Source organism: Oncorhynchus mykiss, chromosome 13, assembly GCF_057628025.1.
Source record: "Oncorhynchus mykiss isolate SJ-2025 chromosome 13, ASM5762802v1, whole genome shotgun sequence".
NCBI lineage: Eukaryota > Metazoa > Chordata > Actinopteri > Salmoniformes > Salmonidae > Oncorhynchus > Oncorhynchus mykiss.
The window spans coordinates 51371148-51393415 of NC_143034.1; the positions used below are offsets into that span (position 1 = coordinate 51371148).

Genomic DNA, 22268 nt, shown 5'->3' on the forward strand with positions numbered 1-22268 from the left:
TCAGTTATTTTACGATTTTAGAGGTTACATACTTGTCCCAATATTTCACTGAAGTGCAGGCAGCTCAACATGACTGTTTATTGACAAAGTTGGCCCGGGTCCAACCACTTTGCTAAGGAAGAGGCCTGAGAGATCAAGTGTGTAGTGGTTGTCGAGGTACTGCACTCACACCCAGACCGCAGTTGTAATTCAAAACACAGCAGGGCTCGACACTGCTGCCCTGACACTGTGCTCTACTCCACTCTGATCTCCATCTTGCTCTGTGACTGAATGTTCACCAATGGATCATAATTGTATGGGTGTCGGTGTACGTTTGCCGATAAGCAAGCACACACAGGCTCCATTATGAGTGAGCATGCTCTGCACGTTTAGTCTGGTGTTCTGATAGGTGAGGGGAGGAGTGTGAAGTGTCTGTAGGGAGTCAGGTGTGATGAGATGCCTGGGTCGTGTTTAATAGGTCACGGCACACCACAGATAAACCTTTCCTAATGGGAGGCAGACATCTGTGCTCTTAATGAACTAGTTCAGCTAGTTCCTCCACGTTTAAAAATGGTTTGTCTCCTCCTGACACTGTTCCGCACGGAGTTGATTCTCAGCATAGACACTGGACGTCTGTTTTTTATTTATTATTGAATACCCGAAACCTACAATATACTTGCATTGAAGCCGCTCAACAACTACATCATACCAGTCATCCAACAGACTCCCATTCAGAGCGACACACAGAAGTATCCAGGGTCAATGCCCTGCTCACAGGCACGTTGATAGATCTCCCACTAGGCCAAGACGTCTGTTTCCATGGAAACAGAAATGTCTTCCTGGCGTTTATCTGAAACACTCATGCTCGAGGAGCCTTACGTAGCAGAGAATAATTAAGCGATTGATTGATGTGTGTTTTTCTATAATTGTGTGAGTGTGGGTGTTGGATAATTGCAGCCGACAGTTATGTTCTCGACGTAGATGTATCCTCAATTCCTTCTCTGTTCATATTTTGATATGTTGACACATATCAAGGCTGTCAAACGAGAGAAGGAGGAACAGAGATTAATTGAAGGGGATGACTGGAAGGGAGGAAACAGATTATGAACGAGGGGCAGCAAAGAGAGATGAGATCAAGAGGCATTTAAAGTCCGCTGCTATGAGTCTAAATGTGTTGTTTTTTCCAACTGTGAAACATTAGTGGAAAACCTTGACACCTGAACCATATAGCTGACCTCATGTACCGTGAATGTGATTGACCAGGAATAAGGGACGTGACGCACGTGACAGTAAGGATGACTGCACGAAGAGTTCATAAGAGTTTAATCACCCTGAAGTCCTATGAACCCTACTTGCTCTTCCATCTCTGGCCCTGAACACATGCTGCCAGATGTACACAGCAGCTGGATTGAACATTGTGGACCACTAAAACTATCAGTGTTGTTTGGGATGATACACGCTGCCATCTTGTGGCTGACAGAAACACTTTAACTGGCCATACAGCATTAGAGGAAGGACAGGGAACTGAAGTACTATGGCACATCACATGTACATGGACATTTGCATGTATGCAACATGTCCTATGTATCAGGAGATGAGGTTCATTTTCAAAGCTTGGATTTCTCTTAATGTAATCGAAATGTCTTTTTCAGTGTAAACTTGGGTTTTTATGTGTTCAAATGCACTGAGGATATTGAACAGGTTCTAGATCTTTAACACAAGATATGTGTGGAGTCAGGTTGTGTGTGTGCAGGGATATCTGTGAGTAACCCTAGCCGCCGTCTGCACCAGTGAAGGGTAGCTGGATATAGCCCCCATAGCCAGCTGGCCTACTATTTAAAACAGTCAGCCCGAGGGGAAGGCTTGGTGAGGGGGTGCTCACATTCTGGAGCCCAGGCCCAGAGAGAAGGATTTAATTTGAGACTTGTTTACCCCACACCCTTCCTCCTGAGTAAGACCTCGATGAAGAGGTGTGAAGGCAGCAGCAGTAACTGTTTGAATGTGGACTCCATCTTGTTTCAAGCACAGAAGGCCCACCAGATACTGAGACGCCAGGGCCCAGTTTCCCAAAAGCATATTAAGTTCATGGTTAGAATCTTCGTAGTAGCCTGGTTAGATTTCCAAGCTGTTTCCCAAAAGCCTTGTTACTAAAGTTGCACCTCTTTATTTACCGACTGCCTCATACCACTCTTAACAGCTAATTGCGTCGTTAGATACATTTGTTGCCCTTCTGCTTCACTTTATACACAGATCTCCGCTAAACATAGAAAAAATATGTTTATCTGTCTCTGTGACCGCAGATAACATCGGAACAAAGTTGACTACAAACACAAAGTTGCCAGTGTTTTTGTAATTGTTACAAACAAGTGAAGGATAAAACAATGCTTCAAATGAACACTGAGATGCATACAGTAAAGGCTCTAGGGCTAAATATTGAAATCGTATTGAGTTCTATTTACAGTAGCTAATTGTAGGCTACTTTCTGTCATTTTTGACTCAACATATTTTGATGTGTAACAATGTGCGCAATTATATGCCCAAACTGATTTAGTGCATTATTATCGGGTTAGCATTAGAATAAGCCGCCTCATTATTTGCGGCCATAATGTGGTAATAAATCTCTCTAGGAGCTGACCCATCGTCAGTATTGTGAAATAATTTGAATGTTAAGGTAAGATTTGAATGGAGAAAGCTGATCTGAGAGCAGCGCAAACGTTCTTTCAATCCTATAAGTATGCCACATGCTCCAACGACACACTTAGCGAATGTTCTCTCACTGTGGTGTTTTGGGAGACTCATGTTAGATCTTCTGCCGTTGTAGAGATTCATCGTTAAAACACTCATTAGTCTAATTTCCATCGCTATCAGGAAACCGGACCCAGGCCGGTATCAGATACCCTAGTGGTTTCCTCTTGGTCTTGGAATAGGAGGTACCCTGATTACACGCAGTGAATGATGACAATTGTCAGTGTCTGTTACCTCTGGCTCTGAAGATCATAATTTCTCCTCAGCGATGTCCTAGCACTTCCATTTAAAGACCCCCCCCCCCCCCCCCCAAGACTGCTTCTAGGAGATGTGATTATTTTACCTCCCTGTCTGAGGGTGCTTGGTCACACCAAACCTGCAGGCTAAATGCATCTTCTGGGGTTGGTTATGAAACAGCTGGTAGGTGAACTACCCCTGCTGGGACTACCAGAGGTCAACTCTATATACAGTTTCCTCCTTTCAGAAGTCATAAGGCTTCAGTACTTTATAACCATGTACAGTAGGATCGGCAAGTAGCCTCAGAGTTTTTTTTCTCTAGCTATTTCGTGTTTTTCTCTAGCTATATCAGCAAGGAATTGATTGGATAGTTTGGCAATAGCGGGAATTGGTTTGCATTTAGTACCGGGCTATGGGCTGATTTTGACCCTAGATTCTTAACTTACAGTTAATTTGACCTTGACCATGTATATTTCCGAACATAAACATCACTGATCTAGTAGTCAGAGGATGCCCACAGGGAGCTCTATTTCAGTCTGATAAACATGGATTATTACCACTTTCACTAAAACAGCAGAATGCAACTTTAGGTATTTTGGATATGCTTAGAGCCCCTGTGAGTTATTAGCTTTTCATATCAACAGTATTTATGGCTGACATAAACACACACACACACACAAAATAAGGATTATCCCTGCAAGCATATGGTTGGTGCCTTATCTGCAGCAAGGGGGATCAGTCTTGATTCATTTTCCCCTTCTTTGTCAAAGTGAACTTTGCCTGAGGATTGTGCACCCTGATTCCAGTGTCACACACACACGCACACACACACACAGTTTGTGGGCATCTGTAAATAGTCTCTTATGTTCACCTTTATTGTGGCCGGCTCTATGAAGCTAGGCCATTACACAAATCTGTTCTAAAACACAAAGTGAATGCCAATAATAATCAACAAGCGCTTCCCTGGGGATTTCCTCTACCTCACATAGTTCTTTGTTATGACCCCCAGGCTACTTCCCAACTTTATTTTAGCTCACCTGATCCACCATTTAATTGAATACAAATGGTAACTTTGGCAGTACACACAGCTGTAGGATACATTTCTGGTTTTAAATGTCTGTTTTGGCAGGTGTTTGTACTTCATCTTTAGAAAATGATTTTAAGGCTTTGATTAGCATTGATGTTTTAATGAGAAGTGGCAGAGCAAAACGTGTTTCACATTTTAATGTTCTAACTCTCTGTCACTGTCTAGCAAATGTTTTGCTTACGAAAGTCGAACGGTGAAGACCGAAACCGTCAAAGACCCAGTCTTGGCTTTGGGACAACACATGTTTCTGTTTGGGGATCTGTGTGGTGGCAGTTTCTTCTCTGGGGCCATTATGGTGTCTGCCTACATCAGGGGTACTGTGTGGGGCCATATGGTGTCTGCCTACATCAGGGGTACTGTGTGGGGCCATTATGCTGTCTGCCTACATCAGGGGTACTGTGTGGGGCCATTATGCTGTCCGCCTACATCAGGGTACTGTGTGGGGCCATTATGCTGTCCGCCTACATCAGGGTACTGTGTGGGGCCATTATGCTGTCCACCTACATCAGGGTACTGTGTGGGGCCATTATGCTGTCCGCCTACATCAGGGTACTGTGTGGGGCCATTATGCTGTCCGCCTACATCAGGGTACTGTGTGGGGCCATTATGCTGTCCGCCTACATCAGGGATACTGTGTGGGGCCATTATGCTGTCTGCCTACATCAGGGGTACTCGAGTACTATTTGAAATGGTAATCTCCTAGTGGGTAAAGGTCCGGATGGATATTGTAATTTCTCGGCGTAGTAACAAACCCCCACCTCTCAACCCACGTGACCCCAACCCTCTTGTTCACAACCCTCTTGTTGGCGTAAAGAAAATCTTGCAGTTTTAAAGCTAATTTCCCACAATTCTACACATTTTGCATGGGGCAGAGCATTTTATTTTGTTGCTGTTTAAAGCAAATGTTCTACAATTCTACAAATGTTTCCATGTCTTATGTGTGTTTTATATGATACCAGGGGTCAAAACTTGACCTACTTCCAAAAAATAAACTCAGCAAAAAAAGAAACGTCCCTTTTTCAGGACCCTGTCTTTCAAAGATAATTAGTAAAAATCCAAATAACTACACAGATCTTCATTGTAAAGGGTTTAAACACTGTTTCCCATCAATGAACCATAAACAATTAATGAACAAGCACCTGTGGAACGGTCGTTAAGACACTAACAGTTTAGACGGTAGGCAATTAAGATCCCAGTTATGAAAACTTAGGGCGCTAAAGAGGCCTTTCTACTAACTCTGAAAAACACCAAAAGAAAGATGCCCAGGGTCCCTGCTCATCTGCGTGCCTAATGCATGCTGCAAGGAGACATGAGGACTGCAGATGTGGCCAGGGCCATAAATTGCAATGTCTGAGACACCTAAGACAGGACGGACAGCTGATCGTCCTCGCAGTGGCAGACCACATGTAACAACACCTGCACAGGATCGGTACATCCGAACATCACACCTGCGGGACAAGTACAGGATGGCAACAACTGCCCGAGATACACCAGGAATGAACAATCCCTCCATCAGTGCTCAGACTGTCTGCAATAGGCTGAGAGAGGCTGGACTGAGGGCTTGTAGGCCTGTTGTAAGGCAGGTCCTCACCAGACATCACCGGCAACAACGTTCCCTGTGGGCACAAACCCACCGTCGCTGGACCAGACAGGCCTGGCAAAACAATTTCTCCACTGACGAGTGGCGGTTTTGTCTCACCAGGGGTGATGGTCAGATTCGCGTTTGTCAAAGGAATGAGCGTTACACCGAGGCCTGTACGCTGGAGCAGGATCGATTTGGAGGTGGTGGGTCCGTCATGGTCTGGGGCGGTGTGTCACAGCATCATCGGACTGAGCTTGTCGTCATTGCAGGCAATCTCAACGCTGTGCGTTACAGGGAAGACATCCTCCTCCCTCATCTGGAACCCTTCCTGCAGGCTCATCCTGACATGACCCTCCAGCATGACAATGCCACCAGCCATACTGCTTGTTCTGTGAGTGATTTCCTGCAAGACAGGAATGTCAGTGTTCTGCCATGGCCAGCGAAGAGCTCGGATCTCAATCCCATTGAGCACATCTGGGACCTGTTGGATCGGAGGGTGAGGACTAGGACCATTGCCCCCAGAAATGTCCGGGAACTTGCAGGTGCCTTGGTGGAATAGTGGGGTAACATCTCACAGCAAGAACTGGCAAATCTGGTGCAGTTCATGAGGAGGAGATACACTGTAGTACTTAATGCAGCTGGTGGCCACACCAGATACTGACTGTCACTTTTGATTTTGACCCCCCCTTTTTGTTCAGGGACACATTATTCAATTTCTGTTAGTCACGTCTGTGGAACTTGTTCAGTTTATGTCTTGTTGAATCTTATGTTCATACAAATATTTACACATTAAGTTTGCTGAAAATAAATGCAGTTGACAGTGAGAGGACGTTTCTTTTTTTTTTGCTGAGTTTATATTAATTTATTTTGTAGTCTGGACCACGGCCTGTATTGACCCCGTTCTGGGACCGGATCCAGACCGCAGTCCACCAGTTGAATATGGGGCATCTAGATTGTGCACAAAGCTCACAGGTGTGCTCTCTTATGTTGGCACTAATGAGCAGAGGTCCCAGGTGCCAAGGGGGAAGTATTTGATTGTGGTTAGGAGGACAAGGTTTAGCTGAAGTGTGTCGGTGTCTGTCAATGGCGGAGTGAGTGGGTGCAGCAACAGCTGTGACGGTGCTTGATCAAGGATTCACAGGCATTTGACACACTCACAGACCCACACACTCACCTCACTCACTCGTCTGGCTGCAGTAGATACTGGCTCTTGAAACTCATAGCAGCTGTACATTTCCACCTTCTACGTTTCTTTTTTTCCATCTTTTTCATTTGGTTTTGTTTTTTCAATGAGATTTGGGCATTTTTCTGAACTATTCGGAACTTTGTTTGCTAAAAAACAAGAGAAAGAGGAGAGGTCAGCGAGAACACAGTTGTGTATAGAGCACTTTATATGGACTTTTGGAAAATCTTCAATCTTCTCATGATTTTTGTCATTTGCACAAGGACCATTTCTATTCTAATGCTCTTATTTTGGTCCGTCGGGCGACATCCTGCATTAATATATTTAGCAGAATCTCTGTGACTTTTCCAGGCGATATCACACACCTGATAATCCATATTGACTGGACTTTATTGGACAGAACTGAACAGAGAATTCTATTTTTGTTACATTTTAATGTTTTTGGACATTATTTGATGGGACCACAGTCTTTCAGTAATACCTATTTATTGTTTTGAACCTGATCACCATGCTGGACACCAACCCGTCCCTTCACACAGACCCCACCTCTTTTGGGCACCCTCCAATCAGCAACAGCATGGATAAGCAACGCATACGATTGGAGTTAGAACGCCGGGCCTGTCAGAGCCTGAGGGAAGGTGGGATTCATATTACGCACACATACACACAAAATCTTTATAATATGAGATGTGGAAGATATGGTTTCGTTGATATCTTTGTTTGTATATATTTTTCAACAGATCTTTTTGATATAGCATCATTATGGAGAATTATTATCCTTACTCTTCCTTACTTGGCTTTCGTTTCATAGCTCTCCACAAAACACACCCAGCTTTACAGTTGAGTTTTTCTCAGTGAATCGTGTGTATTGCGTTGTGCTGCTCAGGCCGGCTGAGTGGGTGTCTGGTGTCTTCTGGGCTGCTGGTCAGGTACTAAGTGGACCTTCTGGCCCCGGTACAGATGGGGCAGTGCCAGGACTCTGTGCCCAGTGGACAATGCTCAGGCACCTGTGGGTGCTGCCATGGCCGTGACACCAACTGAGTTGGAGCAAGAAGAGCTTAAACAGACTTAGTCGTGACACACTGAGAATCTCACATTGACTTTTAGAGAAACATAAATGTGCTGTGAGGCAGATACGCTGGCCCACTGAGTTAAGGTGAGGAATACTGAGACTGATGAAGATACTGTGGTGTTTAGTGTGACACACAGAGACCGGTTTAGATACTAAGACATAGATGGACGCTGGGGGGTAAACAGGGACAGGCTTGAGACCCTGAGATGGACTTGGAACCATTGAGACAGACTGTGATTTACCAAGAGGTTATTTGCACCGAGACGTACAGTCTTTCAGAGACACTGTACGATGCGGTAACCCAAAGGCACCTGCCTTGGCAGCCGGTTTGACTTCACAGAGTTTCAAAGGTGGGACAGCATACCTTGGCCCTGATTGAGGAGGGTGTCTGTTCACATGTGTCCCCTCATTCAGCCAGGCCGAGCCCAGGCCTTAGATTTCTGCTTCGGAGCAGTTTGAGTGTCGGGTGATTTACAGTAATATTCCGTGTAACTCAACAGGCTGGGCCGGGCAGAGAGATAGAGTTCCCAGATATTACAGTGTGGTTCACAAATAGAAACCAGCAGGGAGAGGATGGGTTTCATCTCAGGGTCGGGATGGAGGGAAGGGAAGGTTTTGGAAATATTCTCAAACAAGTAAACGATTGAATAGGCGATTGTAGAAAAAGTGCACAGGAAGTTTTGAAGTGACGCACAGAGAACGGTAACAATACATAAATTGAGCACAAAGGGAGTTATGGAGAGGGACAGGTGGTAGGAAAATGTAATGTTCTCGTTTACATCACATTAAGTAAGGTACAGAGAACGGTAATGAATTCCAATTGTGGTATTTCAGAGTGAGCATTTGCCTAGAAAATATTCTGTATAAGCACCTGGCATCATTCCCCTGTCAGTCCTTGGCACAACCAGCAAACCATCTGCCACTGGAGGAGTGTCTGTGATTGTGCCCCCCCCCCCCCGGGACTATTGGGAGTGCTACGTCAAGCGCCCATATATGAGAGAAGAGGATGATTTGGCCCAGGCGGCGACAGCCAGGACTGTCAGAAATGTTGACGCTGGTCAGAGATGTGAAAAACCGTGGAGGCTGAGCTCGGAGAGACTGAGACCATGAGAAAGAAGTCCCACATCACCCACACTGATCTCACTCTGACCTATTAGTCAGTATGCTTCCCTGTGGTTCACATGCAGGCAGCAGACCAGCTACAAACACAACTACATCAGGAGGTGCACACAAGCATCACTTTGTGTACAGTACAATGGACTGGTCCAACAATCATACTCTCACACATGAACACCAGGCCACATACTGTATGGCTATGTAGTATACTGTAACAGCTTAACTTCCCCTGGCATGTACAGTATCACATCTCTAATTTCATGAAAACCACTTATGCATGTACTGAGATGTCGGTTTACTTTACCTCACATCTGACAGGAATCACTTACATGAGTCCACTCAGCTCGCTGTGGCTGAAGTGTAAACACGGGATAGCAATGATGATGTGATGCAGAGAACATGTTCTCCATCACTAGCTTTCTGTGTTCCTTCTATAGGCTTGGTCCAGCTGAGATTAGGCAGCTGTTAGCAAGACACATTTATTCATGTCATATACATTTAGTCAGTACAGAAGTATTACCATTTATCTGTACATATACTCCTCTCAATATAACACCTCATTCTATTTGAATTGTGAGTGGTGAATGTGGGCCTTCCTGTTTTTACAAGAAGTCCTCTGTGCATTAGCATTGTTCAAGCCATGCGGAAGTGTCGTCCTCTCTATCTCTCTCTGTGTGGTAGAAGTTGTCAAAACGCGACAACCCGGCTGCTGTTTGAGTGTAGAAACAGGAAGCGCGTGTGTGTGACAGGGACCATCTGCCTGCTATTTCTCCTCCCTGCCTCTGATGATAACCTCTGTATCGGCTGTCAGACGACTCTGTGGGAGGAGAGAGGAGAGAGCGAGGGCCAGAAGAGCAGTGAGTAGGGTACTCTTGGCTTCAACCTCCCAGAAAGATGCACTATATTAATTTACAACACGGCTGTAACTGGCCTTGTATTTCCTCCCAAGGAGAAGAGCACGGAGCGGAAACTGACTGTAGGGCGTTTGGGCTTTCACTATTGGTTGTTGCCCTTGCTGGTTCTGTCTGTAGTGTACTCACCTGACCTCTTGCTGTGTCCCTCTTATGCAGTGCTCCAGCTCAAACTCCAGCAGAGACGGACCCGTGAGGAGCTGGTCAGTCAGGGGATCATGCCACGTAAGTAACTCTCCCGTCCGTCAAACTACCTCATCCCCAAACCAATCTCCCCTTCCTCTAGCTGCTACCTCACCTCATTAGCTTGCTTTTCAAAGTGAATGGATAGTTTGTTGACCTAACCTCACACCCATAAGAATCAGTAAAGCTACTCCATTGTAGTCACCTCACTTGTTTCATAACAGGCACTTAATATACAACCGTATAGTGTCTTACATGGCTTTCAATGCTTTGCTTCATGTTCTAAGGTTCTAGAGATACTGATGATTATACATGTGGTTAAATCGTCTTTTTTCTGAGAAATGTCGTTGTCAGTCTCCAAAGCAAAGTGCATCGAGCTCCTTCCTCTGCTTCTGACTTTTGAATTCTAAACTCATTCAGTGTGTACTGGGGTCTGAATGTTTAACTCATTGCCACATTTAATTTTGAGCTGTTACACTTGTTCTGTTCATTGCACAGTAGATTAATGTTTACATTGCTAAAATAGACTTCCTCTCTGTTTCACACGAGTTAGTTCCAGGAACCTTTTTTTTTTTTTTACCAATTTACATCCTCTAACTATATTTAGTACAATATCAGAATGCGCCACAGAACACATTCTGTTTGTTGTAAAATGCATGAAATTTGGTGTCAACATAGTAAATACAGAGGACCTGTTCTATGCCCAAATATATGATTCAACTCATTGTTTGTGAACTACAGCTGTTTCTGTATTGTACTATGGACACAGGGGGTTACTGTTTTTTTTACACATTTCATGAATTATGTCATGTAAATATGTTCAAATTATCAGATTTTAAAAGTTGTATAGATTGCCTAGACCTTATATTAGGGATGCACGATATATCGGTGAACATATCGCAATCGGCCGATATTAGCTAAGAATGCCGGTATTGGCCGATGTCTGTCTAGTTTAACGCCCGATGTACAAAACCCATGTCAAAGCTGACGTGCATACCTATATAACGAAGGTACATGACGTAATGACGCCACGTGAAATTTGGCGCTACACATGCAACACGGCATTCCTAAACTAACCCACAATGTCTGCTGTGTGGAGCGAGCAGTCAAGCAGTCATTTGAAAGAGTAACAAATCGAAGGCGAAATCCATTCAAACCAAGATAATGGAATTCATTGCCCTTGACAATCAACCGTTCTCTGTCTTGGGTGTGTTGGCTTTCGCCGCCTAGTCAAGCACCGGTTAACACTACCAAGTGCGCTATTTTTCAGATGTTGCCCTACCGGAGTTACACCGTAATAGCGTCACTGCTATTAGCTTCACAACATGCATACTATGGAACGCCATTTGGGTCTTTGCATGTCAAAAAAGATAGTAGCACCGTCAAAGCTGTACAAAACAGTCAGCAAACACCTGACCACGAACAATGTATTTACAATACCGCGTTGGTAATAAAGCATCATTTGTTTGACTGCAACTTCTTGGGTAGCTAGCTTTAGCTTGGTAAATAGCTAGCACCAATTCAACCAGCCTGAAAACTGACCAGTAAAAACTGCAATCAATTTCATTATTCTTAGCAATGATTTAGGAATCCTTCTGAGTAAGTATTAGCTAGGTTGCCACTTTGTTGTTCGCCTATTGAAATTGAACTTCAGTTCTTAGAAATAAATAAATAGCTAGCCAGCTACTTAACCCTGTTGCCCAAAGCTAACGTTATAAGCAGCAAGCTAGCTTCATCTGGCTAGTGAGGATTGACCAGGACCGGGTTATGTGTTGTGAAGCTAGCTACAATAAGGATTAGGCATAATAGTGGAATTTGCAGTTTGCCTTCAAAATAAAAGTATGTCATTGACAGTGATGCAAATGAATACAAGTAGTAGAATTATTCCTTTTATTTTGAAGGCTAACTGCAAAGTCCACTTTTGTGGCTAATCCTTATTGTGGCTAGCTTCACATAGATGGGTCCGACGACCATTAATCATATAAGAACTGTCTTATAAATTAGTTATTTTAGATGATGACACCTAGCTATATAGTTAGCTAGCTATAGCTACTGAAACAGATTGTTGTGTTATTTGACATGTATCTTTTTGACACGCAAAGACCCAAACGGCGTTCCATAGAAATCCTGGTTGGGAATGATACGACTGAACAAATGAACAACGAAACAGCACAGCACGTAAGTGAAAGAAATAGGTTTGGATTAGGTTTTACTGGTAAATGGGGATACACGTAAATGCCAACAAAATAACTTGTGTAACCTTTATTTAACTAGGCAAGTCAGTTAAAAACAAATTCTTATTTACATTGACAGCCTGGATGACGCTGGGCCAATTGTGCCCCGCCCTATGGGATTCCCAATCACAGCCGGATGTGATACAGCCTGGATTCAAACCAGGGACTGTAGTGACGCCTCTTGCACTGAGATGCTGTGCCTTAGACCGCTGTGTCCATGTGTGTGTGTGTGTTAACTATTTAACTGTACTGAAATGCTTAAAAGGCAGCAAAAAACATTTAAATCAGTATCGTTTTTTGGATATCGGTATCGGCCAAAAATGTAATATTGGTGCATCACATATTGATATATACAGTGGGGCAAAAAAGTATTTAGTCAGCCACCAATTGTGCAAGTTCTCCCACTTAAAAAGATGAGAGGCCTGTAATGTTGATCATATCTACACTTCAACTATGACAGACAAAATGAGAAAACAAAATCCAGAAAATCACATTGTAGGACTTTTAATGAATTTATTTGCAAATTATGGTGGAAAATAAGTATTTGGTCAATAACAAAAGTTTATCTCGATACTTTGTTATATACCCTTTGTTGGCAATGACAGAGGTCAAACGTTTTCTGTAAGTCTTCACAAGGTTTTCACACACTGTTGCTGGTGTTTTGGCCCATTCCTCCATGCAGATCTCCTCTAGAGCCATGATGTTTTGGGGCTGTTGCTGGGCAACACGGACTTTCAACTCCCTCCAAAGATTTTCTATGGGGTTGAGATCTACAGACTGGCTAGGCCACTCCAGGACCTTGAAATGCTTCTTACGAAGCCACTCCTTCGTTGCCCGGGCTGTGTGTTTGGGATCATTGTCAGCTGAAAGACCCAGCCACGTTTCATCTTCAATGCCCATGCTGATGGAAGGAGGTTATCAAAATCTCACGATACATGGCCCCATTCATTCTTTCCTTTACACGGATCAGTCGTCCTGGACCCTTTGCAGAAAAACAGCCCCAAAGCATGATGTTTCCACCCCCATGCTTCACAGTAGGTATGGTGTTCTTTGGATGCAACTCTGCATTCTTTGTCCTCCAAACACGACGAGTTGAGTTTTTACCAAAAAGTTATATTTTGGTTTCATCTGACCATATGACATTCTCCCACTCTTCTTCTGGATCGTCCAAATGCTCTCTAGCAAACTTCAGACGGGCCTGGACATGTACTGGCTTAAGCAGGGGGACACGTCTGGCACTGCAGGATTTGAGTCCCTGGCGGCGTAGTGTGTTACTGATGGTAGGCTTTGTTACTTTGGTCCCAGCTCTCTGCAGGTCATTCACTATGTTCCCCCGTGTGGTTCTGAGATTTTTGCTCACCGTTCTTGTGATCATTTTGACCCCACGGGGTGAGATCTTGCGTGGAGCCCCAGATCGAGGGAGATTATCAGTGGTCTTGTATGTCTTCCATTTCCTAATAATTGCTCCCACAGTTGATTTCTTCAAACCAAGCTGCTTACCTATGCAGATTCAGTCTTCCCAGCCTGGTGCAGGTCTACAATTTTGTTTCTGGTGTCCTTTGACAGCTCTTTGGTCTTGGCCATAGTGGAGTTTGGAGTGTGACTGTTTCAGGTTGTGGACAGGTGTCTTTTATACTGATAACAAGTTCAAACAGGTGCCATTAATACAGGTAACGAGTGGAGGACAGAGGAACCTCTTAAAGAAGAAGTTACAGGTCTGTGAGAGCCAGAAATCTTGCTTGTTTGTTATTGACCATAATTTGCAAATAAATTCATTAAAAATCCTACAATGTGATTTTCTGGATTTTTTTTCTCATTTTGTCTGTGAGAGGAGGAGATGTCACAGGAAAGGCATTGGTCTGCTAAACGACCACTGACGGCAGGTGAGTCATGTCCCCTGACTACTTCCTTCGCTCCCCCTCGTTCTCTTGCTTCCCTCCTGAATACATATTTAACCTCCTAGGTCTGAGTATCAGACCATACTGCAAAATAGGTCCTCCTTGCTGGTACTGTCAGTGTGCAGACAGCCACTTCTCTTTCCCCCCATTCCCTCTTACATTTTTGGTGTAGTGTACTTTGAATGGAATAGGGTGCCATTTGGGACACACTCTCTGTCTTATGCAATCCCAGGGTGGCACCACTCCATCCAATCAGAGAGCAGTGAGGAAGTGGTCTCATGTAAAACCAATGTTTGTGTTTGAACCACAGAAAAAGTGAAGAGCTAAATGAGTGTTAGTGATCACTGCTGACCGGAGGACTGGTTCAATTGGAGGCCTGCAACATTTTCTACTCACCGCCTCAGAGATGCGTACACTATATGACCAAAAGTATGTGGACACCTGCTTGTTGAGCATCTCCTTCCAAAATCATGGGCATTAAAATGGAGTTGGTCCACCTTTTGCTGCTGTAACAGCCTCCAATCTTCTGGGAAGATTTTCCACTAGATGTTGGAAAATTAATGTGGGGACTCAGCCACGAGCATTAGTGATGTTGGGCACGGATGTTGGGCGATTAAGCCTGGCTCGCAGTCGGTATTCCAATTAATCCCAAAGGTGTTCAATGGGGTTGAGGTCAGGGCTCTGTGCAGGCCAGTCAAGTTCTTCCACACCAATCTCGATAAACCATTTCTGTATGGAACTCTTTGTGCATGGGGGCATGCTGAAACAGGAAAGGGCCTTTTCCAAACCATTGCCACAAAGTTGGAAGCACAGAATCGGCTGGAATGTCATTGTATATTATAGCGGTAAGATTTCCCTTCACTGGAACTAAGGGGCCTAGCCCGAACCATGAACAACAGCCCCCGGCCATTCACCCTCCACCAAACTTTACCATTGACACTATGCATTGGGGCAGGAAGCGTTCTCCTGGCATCCACAAAACCCAGATTAGTTTTTATTAGATGGCTGTTATAGCGAGTGAAATCACATACTGTGTATTGAATTAAATAACAACCATGTTTATCATGGTTGAAATCATTTAACAATACTTGTGCGACTGCTTGCATGGTTAGCCGGCTGTGGTGTAAGGGTGTGTTTTGTGTCACACTGTGAAACTGGGCTATAATAAGCAGACCTGGTGATATCCTACCTTACATGTAGAACTGCTACTAGTAGAACTGCAGAGAAGACGTGATCCACACACCACCATGCATGAAACACTCGTCCTCACGCTCACAGATGCACTTAGGTGAGACTCGTTATTCTGCATTCATAAATTCATCACGGTCCATGATGTTCATCAGCTTAGCCACAGACACAGTCAGTCCATTTAGGAGCACAGGGAAGGACTGAGAAGGATTCTTTCCCCATGTGCATTTCTTCAGTGGCGAGTGGTCAGGATGTACAGTGGTTTGCTCAAGAGGCCAGGTATATTTTTCTTTATTATTTGGTGAAGGAAGGTTCAGGAAACACTTTCAACAATGAATACCTAATTAACATTGCATTAAAGAAGATTAGGATGCTATGAGAATGTGAGAGCAACAGCAATTATTGTTTTATTATCTTTCATAAATTAAATTAGAAGGTGTAATGAGGGTCATTTTGTTCAGCCCATACGTCTCGGTTACATAATGGGGTGTTGTGACTAGAAGGAAGGGGAGGAAGCCAGACAGGAAGTGAAAAAAGAGAGTGAAAGTGGGGTTCATGTACAGTTAGTTGCACAGACAAACACCCAGCATCAGGCTAAACATGTTCAACTCCACTATAAAAACACAACAACAGACTTCAACCAGATGTGAACTATTCAGGATAACACCTAACTCTCAAAGACCTCCTGACTTCAGATCCTGGAATGGCTCTTTTGATGTTGTCAGCACAATGCCTCGATAATGAAGGGGGCTGGGCTTTTTACTGGTTGGCTCTCCTCTGTGTCTTTCTCACTTAAACACCCACAGCCCCCGAGAGCCGCCCCCCTTCCATTACAATAGTTGGATTTTCAAATCAACCCCCGAGGAAGAATAAACAAACGTTTGAGATGGCTGTAGCGTAGCAGGGCCGTTAGATGTTATAACTGCTACGTAGCAGTCCCTCTTGTACCCTAACAGCAGGGCAGTGTGTCAGCAGCGAGGGGGTTGGAGGCCAGTGATGCGGGCGCTCACGCAGATAAATGGGGCTTTTGGCTCTGACCTCATCATCGCCCTCCTGCTCCTTTCTCCTCACTGACAGACAGGCGCGCTGGAACCGCACCGCCCGAGGAGGTCATGTACTAGTCCAGGAGGCTAGGGGGCACAGGGGTCGAGTCCTAGGGGTGTGGGGGTAACAGTGATGTGCCCATGCTCAACGGGGTGAACTGAGGCTTGTGTCGGTACTATGAGGCTGACCTGCGGCCAACTGACCTGACCCGCCCGGTCAGAACACACACTTTGCATTGCAGGGAGGGAGTGAGGGGGGGGCTAATGCGTGACTGACAATCTAGCTAGCACTCTCTTTATCGCTGTCTCGTGTCTCCTCTGACCGCAGAAGCAGGTTACATGTCACTTCTCCCCACAGAAACAAGGTACTGCAGGTATGATATGATAGCTCAATATACAATACATGCATTACTCTATAGACCGGGACGCAACCTCTATTGGCTGGAGTAATTCTCAGACAGTGGAAAATCACATTCAGGGAGTATGCTTTGATGTCTCCATTCCATTCCCACCTTATGACGATGTCAGACCATGAAAATAGAAACCTGCTATTTGACTCATGAATGACTAGAGGCATACTGATTTTGAGTAGTCAAGTGTAAAATGTAAAGTACATTATGAAGTCATTGCCTGGTACATGAGGACATAAGTTTCTAGACACTTGTTTTTTAAACATCAGCATGAACATACACTTTGCCCTGTTAATGTCTTCTCTCTCTCTCCAGCGCTGAAAAGTCCAGCTGCCTTCCACGAACAGAGACGAAGTTTAGAGCGAGCGCGGGTGAGTTTCTCTTCATACTCCTCTCACTCTTTGTGGTGTCTGTCAGATGAACACTTTTAAACTGACCCTCAACGGTGAACTGGTTAAAAAGTTAATCATTTCTCCCCTTCTCTCTTCCTCTTTTCTCTTCCTCTTCTCCCCTCTCCCAGACTGAAGACTACCTAAAGAGGAAGATCCGAAGTCGGCCGGAGAGGTCGGAGCTGGTCAGGATGCACATTCTGGAGGGTGAGTTTCTCAGACAGCGCCCCCTCCCTGAGCCATAGGGTGCTGCACCTGAAAAATGTAGGCTACAAAATAAATTCCCTCAATTGTTTGCTCTTCCATTCCATTAGCTGATATTGAGTGCCATAACTGGTAGCTGTGCTGTGTGCTTGTACCTTCATATATGCATCATTACATAAGCATTGATGTTGAAACTCACAGCTTTGATTTCCTGGTTCCCTGATAAAGATCACGTGCCTGATGGTTGTTGGCTGGCTAACCCGCTGTGTGCTGTGTGTTCAGAGACGTCGGTGGAACCCTCCCTCCAGGCCAAACAACTGCAGCTGAAGAGGGCCCGTCTGGCTGACGACCTCAACGACAAGATCTCCCACAGGCCTGGCCCCATGGAGCTCATTCACAAGAACATCCTGCCTGTGCACAGCAGCATCAAACAGGCCATCATAGGTAACTAAAGCAGCAGCATCAAACAGACCATCATAGGTAACTAAAGCAGCAGCATCAAACAGGCCATCATAGGTAACTAAAGCAGCAGCATCAAACAGACCATCATAGGTAACCAAAGCAGCAGCATCAAACAGACCATCATAGGTAACTAAAGCAGCAGCATCAAACAGGCCATCATAGGTAACTAAAGCAGCAGCATCAAACCGGCCATCATAGGTAACTAAAGCAGCAGCATCAAGCAGGCCATCATAGGTAACTAAAGCAGCAGCATCAAGCAGGCACAGTACCACTCCATATTATGTAGCCACACTAGCAAATGAGCTCTCATGATCACTACACTATTCTATCATTTCAACAGCATCAAACAGGTTATTGTAACAAGTCCTCCATTCCACAAGCCCCATGTTTCCAATTGCCACAATTCACTAATTCGCTCACTGGCGTGACGACCTGCTGAATAAGCAAAAATAGTCCACCCAGTGACACTATATGAAGGTCATCAGGAACAGGTACTGAATAAAATCTCATATGAACTCTGCTCACACCAGACCCAGTCACACATCATATAAATACTGTGCATCTGTGTGTGTCTCAGTGTACAGTGCGTTCGGAACGTTTTCAGACCCCTTGACATTACGTTACGTTACAGCCTTATTCTAAAATGGATTCAATAGTCCCCCCCCCCCCCCCCCCCAATCTACACACAATGGCCCATAATGACAGCAAAAACAGGTTTTTAGAAATGTTTGCTGAATTTATTAAAAATAAACTGCAATATCACATTTATATAAGTATTCAGACCCTTTGCTCAGTACTTTGTTGAAACACCTTTGGCAGCGGTTACAGCATTGAGTCTTCTTCTCTGCAGATCCTCTCAAGCTCTGTCAGGTGGGATGGGGAGCGTCGCTGCATAGCTATTTTCAGGTTTCTCCAGAGATGTTCATCAGTCTGAGGTCCTGAGCGCCCTGGAGCAGGTTTTCATCAAGGATCTCTTTGTGCTTTGCTCCGTTCATCTTTCCCTCAATCCTGACTAGTCTCCCAACCCCTGCCGCTGAAAAAAATCCCCACAGCATGATGCTGCCACCACCATGCTTCACTGTAGGGATGGTGCCAGGTTTCTTCCAGACAGAACACTTGGCCTTCAGGCCAAAGAGTTCAATCTTGGTTTCATCAGACCAGAGAACCTTGTTTTTCATGGTCTGAGAGTCTTTAGGTGCCTTTTGGCAAACTCCAAGCGTGCTGTCTTGTGCATTTTACTGAGGAGTGGCTTCAGTCTGTCCACTCTACCATAAAGGCCTGATTGGTAGAGTGCTGCGGAGATGGTTGTCCTTCTGGAAGGTTCTCCCATCTCCACAGAGGAACTCTGGAGCTCTGTCAGAGTAACTATTGGGTACTTGGTCACCTCCTTGACCAAGGCCCTTCTCCCCCGAATTTCAAAAAAAACTGTTTTTGCTTTGTCATTATGGGGTATTGTGTGTTCATTGCTGAGATAAAAAAAATGGAATCCATTTTAGAATAAGGCTGTAAACGTAACAAAATGTGGGAAAAGTCAAGCGTCTGAGTACTTCTCGAATACACTGTGAATGCACTGTATGCGTGTTAAACGTGAGAACCTCTGCTTGTCCCTCCTGGCCATCTCCTCCTCCAGTCAAAATGAACATATTGATGTTCAAGTTGGTGTTCTCCCACCATGCCCATCTAGAAGGGCATTGCCTGCCTTCAGATGCTTCTAAGCTGCTGCCAACCATGGAGATATCATTCTTAACCTTAGATATGTATTTATACACATTCATGACTCTGATGAGCAGGGGCCAACCTCATTGCCCACCTCCCCACTGCGGGGCCCTCATGGGCGCAAATTATATTAATAATACTAATGTTTGTTCGCATTTGTGCGTTCGCGGTTCACAGAAACATGTCGATTTCAATTTCACACGAGAATATAAAATGTGAGTGTCAGTTTGTGTGGGTGTGTGTGTGTGCACGCATCAAGACATGACTTGGCACAGTTGGTTGGATGTAAAGTAAATGTATTGCCACACCAGACTTCACATAACAAGTAGTCTCTACTCTGCTGTTAAACCGTGAGATAAATGAGATGAATGAGCATGGTTCAATCTCAGGGGATTGCCCCGGCTGTCATTGGTTCTCAATAACAACAATCAAATTACAGGCAGTCATATCCACACAGAGAACAGGGACATGACCTCAACCTGTGCTGCTTTCCACACGCTTAGAGACACACACACACACACACACACACACTGTGGTGCAAAGGGGAAGCCATCACATGGTTCAGGTAGAGAATGAATTAAACCCCATATTGGTTATTCATCATCTCCCACTGATGGGAAATGAATAGCCAACGGTGCTCGCTGAGCGCTCCAACTGCCTGCCTCCTGTAAATAAAAGATCCATCCTGGTCTTTATCAAAGGCATGGGGATGTACCAGCCATATACAATGTGATGATAAAGCCCTGGGCCCAGCAGGCCTCCATCTCCTCCTGCTGCCTGCCTGCTGCCACTGCAGGAATCTCTGTTGATGCTGACTGACTGACTGACTGCTGAGAGGAATGATGGCATGGCTAATTTTGACACATTTTTTACATGGCTCTCTCTCTCACTACTCTCACTATTACAACAACGATGACTGAACTGTCACTGGTGGCTCGTTATTCTACTTTCTCTCACTGTTTATCTCCCTCTTTTTTTCCCCCCTCTTCTCTCTTCACTCTTTTGTTCCGTCTTCTCTTCATCCCACTTTCTCTCCCTCAGAGACAGACTTCCCCAAGGTTGCTGGGGAGATATCCTCCTTTGATGAGGACAGTAGTGATACTCTCTCTCCTGAGCAGCCCATTGGTCAGGAGTCTCCGCTGGGCCACGGCCCTCTGCCCTCTCCCCCCGACGTCCTAGCTTGCAACAGCACCCCCACACAGTTTCTCACTCAGGTTCCTCCACCACCCCCTCCTCTTCCTCCCTTCTATGGGCCCTGCCAACCAGTGAAGTTGAGCAATGGGACAGCAGTTCTGAGAACCGCCCCTGCACTGATCAAGGTTAGTGGCAGCTGTCACAGCTAATTCTGAGTATTGTACCAAAGTCAGTTATTAGTTTAGCATTACTTCTGTTGTTAACAGTAGACTAGTCCAGTGTTTAATCCACCACGTCTCAATGATTCTTCCCCCTGCAGTCCCAGCCAAAGCCCACCTCAGAGCGCCCCCCTCAGCGATCCAAGAAGCCCAAGGACAACAAGCCCAAGGTGAGGAAGCTGAAGTACCACCAGTACATCCCCCCGGACCAGAAGGCCGACCACGAGCCGCCCCCTCAGCTGGACTCCACCTACGCCAAGATCCTCCACCAGCAGCAGCTCTTCCTCCAGCTGCAGATCCTCAACCAGCAGCAGCAACACTACAACTACCACACCATCCTTCCTGCACCACCCAAGTGAGTGTGTGTGTGTGTGTGTGTGTGTGTGTGTGTGTGTGTGTGTGTGTGTGTGTATACAACTGCTTCATATACCCATCAACTCCAGCCTTTATCCTATCATCGTTTTGACTCTCGTTTTTTTCTCTCCAGACCACTAACAGATCAACCACCTCCCACCAATGGCCCCTCTCCTTCTCCGGCCGTGCCCGCCTCCTCGACATCCTCCTCCAGTCAAAGTGCACCAAGCCGGCAGAATGTCACACATGTGGGAGGGGCCACACCAGGTTCTTTGCCTCCTAACCTGGACGACCTGAAGGTCAGTAAAAGCCGTTGCATTTATCAAGAGTTGACTGTGTTGACAAAACCAACTGTGTGTCTAAACATTTCACATTCTGACAACTTCTTTTGTCCTCCAGGTGGCTGAACTGAAGCATGAGCTCAAACTGCGGAGCTTGCCTGTATCAGGCACCAAGAATGACCTCATCGAGCGGTTGAGGAACTACCAGGCTCAGCAGAACAGTCGGGGTGGTGGTAGTGCAACAACTACAACAGCAGGGGGTGCCACAGGGTCTGGGGCCGGAGCTTCCAAAACCAACCACCCAACACAACAACAACAAAAACAACTACTAAAACAGCAGCAACAACAACTTTCCCAACACCAGGCCCTGTCGTCTGTGGTCCACCAATCAGGAGAAGCAGGTGTGGTAACCTTGGCAACCTTCCCGTTCATGACCACTGCTCCACAGCAGATCATGCACTTTGGCAGCACTAGCTCCTCCCCACCAGTCTCTCCTGCCCCCTCGGACCGCTCGCTAGCTGGGATGAGTCCAGATGAGACGAGCTGTAATGGAGACTCATTTGGGGAGATGGTAGGTCTCCTTTCTATATCAGATGTGTCCTTGCTTTTAAATGTATTTATTTTTTTATAGTGCCCAGATAT

At 45.3% G+C, this 22268-nt stretch overlaps 1 protein-coding gene across 14 annotated transcripts in view; it reads left to right on the forward strand.

The window, feature by feature from the left end:
* LOC110486405 (myocardin-related transcription factor A) overlaps window positions 1–22268 on the forward strand; it is a 43131-nt gene that overhangs the window by 15419 nt on the left and 5444 nt on the right. The window contains exons 1-10 of one of the 14 annotated variants that reach the window (XM_090196526.1): window positions 9710–9858; window positions 10072–10137; window positions 12198–12273; window positions 17184–17239; window positions 17389–17464; window positions 17744–17905; window positions 20681–20958; window positions 21093–21346; window positions 21479–21644; window positions 21745–22197. In XM_090196526.1, the coding sequence (XP_090052652.1) occupies window positions 17449–17464; window positions 17744–17905; window positions 20681–20958; window positions 21093–21346; window positions 21479–21644; window positions 21745–22197 (1329 nt within the window). In that variant the 5' untranslated portion in view covers window positions 9710–9858; window positions 10072–10137; window positions 12198–12273; window positions 17184–17239; window positions 17389–17448. Of the gene's footprint in view, window positions 1–6609; window positions 7452–8477; window positions 9978–10071; window positions 10138–12197; window positions 12274–12850; window positions 14213–17183; window positions 17240–17388; window positions 17465–17689; window positions 17906–20680; window positions 20959–21092; window positions 21347–21478; window positions 21645–21744; window positions 22198–22268 lie in introns of those variants that run through there. The other 13 variants (XM_090196524.1, XM_090196527.1, XM_090196525.1 and 10 more) reach the window with 13 other exon arrangements.